This window comes from Pistacia vera, unplaced genomic scaffold (genome assembly GCF_008641045.1).
Source record: "Pistacia vera cultivar Batoury unplaced genomic scaffold, PisVer_v2 Contig343, whole genome shotgun sequence".
Lineage (NCBI taxonomy): Eukaryota > Viridiplantae > Streptophyta > Magnoliopsida > Sapindales > Anacardiaceae > Pistacia > Pistacia vera.
In genome coordinates this window covers 2,150,789-2,157,564 of record NW_022196161.1, presented here as the reverse complement: position 1 = coordinate 2,157,564, position 6,776 = coordinate 2,150,789, and the positions used below count along the sequence as shown (strand labels likewise).

The 6,776-nt window shown below is 38.2% G+C and overlaps 1 protein-coding gene across 1 annotated transcript; it reads left to right on the top strand.

Annotated features, from left to right (window-relative positions):
• Positions 1-2,317: 2,317 nt before the first annotated feature.
• On the top strand, positions 2,318-3,727 carry LOC116138703. The gene is made up of 3 exons (XM_031424388.1): positions 2,318-2,605; positions 2,717-3,332; positions 3,693-3,727. Exons 1-3 carry the CDS (start codon positions 2,318-2,320, stop codon positions 3,725-3,727), a joined length of 939 nt encoding a protein of 312 aa, XP_031280248.1.
• Positions 3,728-6,776: the final 3,049 nt, after the last annotated feature.

Sequence of the window (6,776 nt, the reverse complement as noted above, 5' to 3'; positions counted from 1 at the left end):
CGAGCATAACATTTAAGCACTAGTGACCTGAAAAACACTCTAAAACACGTGATCCCGTAAAAGGTAATTATGAAAATATTAAGCAACTTTACCAAATTAAGCCTAATTTCCCACAATTAATCCCCCAAAAACCACTAACTAGATGTGTATTTTCAAGCTCTTATCATACATGTTATAAATAAATAATAATCTTTTGTTGTTATATTAATCATGCAGTCTCTCTTCTATTATTATTATAATCTACATAATTCTCTCTAGGTGTTTTGGGTAATGGATAATTATATTAATTGTTTAAGCTGTAAATATGCAGCAAGACCCAACAGCAAGCTGTACAGTTCCTAAACACTTATAGGAGTAAGATTTAATTATAAATTTGTGTTATCTATGAAACTAGTTAATTAGAGATTAATTTGTAGATCACTTCATGTTTCATAAAGTATCTCTGCTCAGTCGTGGCTTGAGCTCATGAATGTGTGTTGGCGAGGAAGAGGTTTTCTGTCTATACTTTATGACACACCATAATCATAGAAAAAGAAATTGCAAAATCGGCTGAAAATTCTCAAGTGGATATTAATTTTTTATACAGGATTATGAATATGAAGGCAAATTGAGTACAAGATTTCTTACTTCTTAGTAACTTACAAAGATAAAGTTTATCTTAAAGATTGTTTCTTCTTTGTTTTCACTTAAAACTTTAAATATTTAGCTAGACTCATACATCAGTTAATTCTTTCTTTCTCCTTTTTACTTTCTCCTGTCATTTAGGATGAAGTTTTCACTACAGTACACAGTATCAATTTGTAGTAACACAAATGTCAACAGACTAAGTTTGGAAACCACAAAAATTAATGAAAAGAATAATCAACAGTTCGGTAACTGCATGCTATTTTTTCAACAAAGTTTTGTGAGATTATTCACCATAGACTGAATCCATGAATATGATAATGCTACTCTTTATTCCTTGTAAAGCTTCAAACGAGATTAGGATAGATGAAGATAAGGTTTTCCTTGTGGCATTCATGATATACTCTTCAAAAAGTGAAAGATACAAAAGGGAAAAAAAATCATGCTTTCTAATTAATTAGATATCTTCTTGATCTTTCTTTGAGTATAGCCTTTCAGGCATTCTTGATCATAAATTTGGAAGCCTATATGGGACCTTTTAAAAATTTGTTTCAATTTATTCATAGATATCCATGTTCTATATCTCATTTATGTAAGGAAGAACTGACATGACACATGCTTTACCTAGAACATTTGATAGGAATAAATAACCCATCTTCAAAGAATATCCTGCCATTTGCATTTACAGATGACCTTGCCTTTTCGATTCACACATAAAGAATATTGTTTTTCCAATCTCAAAAACATAAATATGCTAATGACTTTTGACACATATCAGACTACCCTACAAGACAAATTATGTCTTTGCAGCCTTCTGAAAACTCTTGACAATGCAAAATCTTATCCCCTTCTTCATCTGTCTGATAGATTGATGACAGGAGAGGAAAGGAAGATTATTGTCTTCTCGATCTCTGGTTAGGTAAAATTTAATTCATCTTAGTTGAATATTGGTTACACTAATATTTAAAAGCTACCACATCAACTAAAATGAGTTGATTGAGTTAATTGATTTCATATTTATTATAACCAGAATTATATTTTTAAAAATAAAAAATGAAAAATTAGAACCTGATCAAATAGCAAGCTAGGATTATCACCAAAAAAAAAAAAAAANTTTGCACCGGATAGGTTGATTGCTTGATAGCATGTAATCTATTTTCGTTTCTGTTTTACTTCAGAAAACACTGTTAGAGGACACTGGACAAATATAAAATGACATGTAGTATAGCTGTAGTTTAATTTGTAAATAAGCTGCTACTTTATTTTCTTTTCCTTTATATTTCTTTACTTTATAGATGGCATTCATTGATTTGTATATACGGTTAGTTTGTTACATTTGTTAGCTGTATATAGCACAGCCTTGGGCTACTGTACTCATTTATCCAGAAAGGGGAATAACAGTACTTCATCTTCTCCATCGCTCTTGGCCTCTCTACTCTGTTTTCATTCTTCTTGCTGCATTTTCCTTTTGTTACATGGTATCAGAGCGCCTTGAGAGGAATCATCGACGAAAAACTTTGGCCTTTCAACCCCTCCAGATTCGCCCAAATCCCTAAGCCTAAACACCTCTAATCCATACCTTAACCTTGCCGATCCCACCAATCCTTTCCGGCTTGACCACGGCGACAGTCCTGCCGTCACTTTGGTTCCCGATTTAGTCACCACCGATAACTATCCCACCTGGTCTAGAGCCATGCGCCGAGCCCTTCGAGCCAAGAATAAACTTGGTTTTATTTCCGGTGCTCTTGTCAAACCTACTTTCCCCGCCGATCCTTTACTCGATTTGTGGGAGAGATGCAACGACATGGTGGTTTCTTGGCTTCAAAATTCCATCACCCCTTCCCTCAAATCCAGCGTGGTGTTTGTTGATAATGCTGCTGATATTTGGCAAGATCTCCAGGACCGTTTCTCTCAACAAAATGGTCCTCGGATTTTCCAGTTGAAGAAGGCGTTGGCTGGTCTTCTTCAAGAACACGATCCGGTTAGTGTTTACTACGGTAAGCTAAAGTCCATTTGGGATGAACTTTCCATTTATGATCCTTTACCAATTTGTACTTGTGGCATCTCAAAAACCTTCACGGATTGACACCAGAAGGACTCTGTCCTTCAATTTCTGATGGGGTTGAACGATTCCTATTCCCCCATCAGAGATCAAATAATGTTGATGGATCCCATTCCTCCGGTCACTAAGGTGTTTTCTCTAATTCAACAACAAGAGAAACACCATCAACTGATCCCTAGCTTTTCCCCCACTGAAACACTTGCCCTTGCCGCCCAGAAATCCTTTCCACCCAAATCAAACCATAAATCCAAAAAGGACCGCCCCTATTACACTCATTGCAAAATAACTGGCCACTCTATGGAAAACTATTTCAAGCTTGGTAATGCCATTGCCCCTCTGTGCTCTCATTGTCACCTCACTGGTCACTCTGTTGAAAAGTGCTACAAATTGATGGGCTATCCTCCCTGGCACAAATTCCATACCAAGCAGAATTCCCTTTCTGTCCCACTTGCAAATCAAGCTTCACTATCTGTCGATCATGAATTGGAAGTCTCCAGTGATGACCGGATGGGTTTGACCAAGCTTCAATATCAGCAACTGATGTCTCTACTTCGACCTCAGGATCCTCCAACAGCGGCTTCTGTTCTTCATTCGAACATCACTTCCAAACCTCCCAATTTTGCTCTCTCGGCATCTAAAATGTCTGGTATGGCATCATGCTTTTCCACACACACACACGCCACTCTCCAAAATTGTTCTTCACGTTAGATCTTGGACACAGGTGCTACAAACAAATGGTGGTAAAAAAAGTAGTACTACAAACCATATGGTTTGTAGTACTACTTTTTTTACCACCATTTGTTCCATTGTTGCTTATTCTGTGAAGCTCCCAAATGGGACTCTTGTTTCTGTTACCCATATTAGCCATATTCAGTTGACCGATACCATTCTTTTAAGGGATGTTCTCTATGTTCCTTCTTTCTCTTTCAATTTAATTTCAGCAACCAAGTTAACACAATCTCTGACTTGTTGTTTGTTATTTTTCTCTAATTCTTGTTTCATACAGGACCTGCTTTCTTAGAAAACGATTGGGAAGGGTGAGCTTCAACATGGTTTATATCACCTCATCTGCTCCTCGGTCTCACCTTTAGCTCTTGTTCAGTCACTTTCTGATTACACACACCATACTTCCCCTGTTTTACATACTTACCCCCCTAGTGCTCATACTGTTACTCCATTTGACCTATGGCATTGTCGCCTCGGTCATTTATCTTTTCCTAGACTAAGGATGATTTCTGATCCCATTGTAAGCACACAAATTAATTCAATGAATGAAATTCCTTGCAATGTTTGTCCACTTGCCAAATTTCATAAATTACCTTTTCCTGAAAGCATGCATCAATCATCCAGCATATTTAAACTTATTCACTGTGATTTGTGGGGTCCTAGTCCCACCATTGCCTATGATGGTTCAAGATTTTTTTTAACCATTGTAGATGATTTTTCTCGATCCACTTGGTTGTATTTACTCGCTACCAAAGCTCAAACCCGACCTTGTATTGAAGCTTTCTACAATTTAGTAGAAACTCAATTTGGACTGAAAATTAAAACATTAAGAAGTGATAATGGTGCTGAGTTCTCTATGACAGATTTCTTTAATAACAAAGGCATATTCCACCATAAATCTTGTGTGCAAACCCTTTAACAAAATGGCATTGTTGAGAGGAAGCACCAACTTTTGCTTAATGTGGCTAGAGCGCTTCGGTTTAAATCAAATGTGCCTATTCAATACTGGAATGACTGCATTTTAACAGCCACTTATATCATCAATAGACTTCCTTCTCCTTTTTTAAACAACAAAACCCCTTTTGAACTCCTTTTCAACAAAAAACCTTCATATGCTCACTTGAGAACTTTTGGTTCTTTATGTTTTGCTGCTACCCTTTCACATGCTAGAAAGAAATTTGATCCTAGAGGTCGTCGTTGTGTCTTTCTAGGCTATCCTTTTGGTATCAAAGGTTACAAGCTTTTAGACCTTTCCACTCACACTACATTCATTTCACGTGATGTTATTTTTCATGAAAACATTTTCCCCTTTCATCAATCTGCAGATCATTCCCTTGCACATTCAGACTTACCCGTTTTCTACCCCTCTTTATACCCTATACAGCACCATCCTACAACATTTCCCAATCCTGATCATAACTCAGAATTTTTTCACTCTCTTCCAACACCACATTCTCATAATCCGAACCCTTCTACTCCTCCCATTACACCTCCAACCCTTCCTCCCACTTCCTCTCCACCTCCACCCCCACCACCACCAAACCATTCCATACTCCTTCCTCGACGGTCCATCAGAACTAGAACCGCCCCCCAATACCTCAAAATTTTCACTGTCATCAAACCATGCTTGCTGCCCCTGCACCTTGTTTTTCCAAGGAAGCATCTCCTCTCAATGGTAAGTCTTTCCCTCTCAATAAATGTCTTTCTTATCATAAATTCAGTCCCTCTTTTCAAGCTTTTACTTCTTCCATTTCTGTCCATACCGAGCCCACTTCTTACAGACAAGCATTGAAGGATCTGGGTTGGTGCAAGGCGATGGAAGCTGAGCTTGAGGCACTGGAACACAACCAGACCTGGACACTTACTGCCTTACCTCATGGGAATGAAGCTATTGATTGTAAGTATGTTTACAAAATTAAATTTAAGTCTGATGGTACTGTAGACAGACTTAAGGCTCGATTAGTTGCCAAGAGATTCACCCAACAAGAGGGTATTGATTTTCATGAGACCTTTTCCCCTGTAGCTAAACTTGTTACTGTGAGGGGCCTTCTTACTGTTGCTGCCATTAAGGGTTGGCAGTTGCATCATTTTGATGTCAACAATGCCTTCCTTAATGGTGACTTACAAAAGGAAATTTATATGAAGAAACCACCCGGCTACACTAAAGGCCCACCCTACCATGTCTGTAAATTGCTTAAAAGTCTTTATGGCCTCAAGCAAGCTTCAAGACAATGGAATTTTAAACTTACCTCTTCTCTTCTTGAGTTTGGTTTCATTCAATCCAAAGCTGATTATAGCTTATTCACCAAACAAGACAGCTGTTCATTCACTGTTTTGCTAGTTTATGTGGATGACCTTTTACTTGCTAGCAATTCTCAAGCTTCTATAGATTTCATACAGATTTTTCTCAATCATCAGTTTAAAATTAAGGACCTTGGCTGTCTTCGGTATTTTCTTGGTTTGGAAATTGTTAGATCCTCCAAAGGGATCCATGTTTCTCAAAGGAAATATGCCTTAGACATATTGGCAGATTCTGGCATGCTTGGTTGTAAGCCCCTCAAACTCCCCCTTGATCAGAATTTCAAGTTAAGCAAGGATGAAGGAGAACCTCTCCTTGACCCATCTACTTATAGACGTCTCATTGGTAGACTTTTATACCTCACTATCTCCAGACTAGACTTATCTTTTACTGTCAATTACTAAGTCAGTTCATGGACAGCCCCTCATCTACCCACTTGGCAGTTGTTTACAAAGTTTTGAGGTATATTAAATCTGCTTTGGGACAAGGGATTCTCTTATCTTCCTCTTCCATTTTTCAGATTAGAGCCTTTTGTGACTCTGATTAGGCTTCTTGCCCAGACACTCGTCGGTCAACAACCGGCTATTGCATCTTTTTTGGACATTCTTTGGTCTCATGGAAATCCAAGAAACAAAGTGTGGTTTCTCGTTCTTCAGCTGAAGCGGAATATAGGGCTATGGCCATCACTTGCACTGAAATTATTTGGCTTAAGTATTTGCTTTGGGATCTCGAGATTGCACACCCACAAGCTGCCCTCCTCTATTGTGACAATCAAGCCGCTCTTCACATTGCCGCCAACCTGGTCTTTCATGAAAGGACCAAGCATATCGAGCTCGATTGCCACCTAATCCGAGACAACATACAAGCTGGAATTGTATCTACTACTCATGTATCTTCCAACAACCAGTTGGCTGACATCTTTACTAAAGCTCTACCTTCTCATGTACTTGCAACACACCTCTCCAAGATGGGCATAGTTAACCTCTCTTCTCCATCTTGCGGGGGGGTGTTAGAGGACACTGGACAAATATAAAATGACATGTAGTATAGTTGTAGTTTAATTTG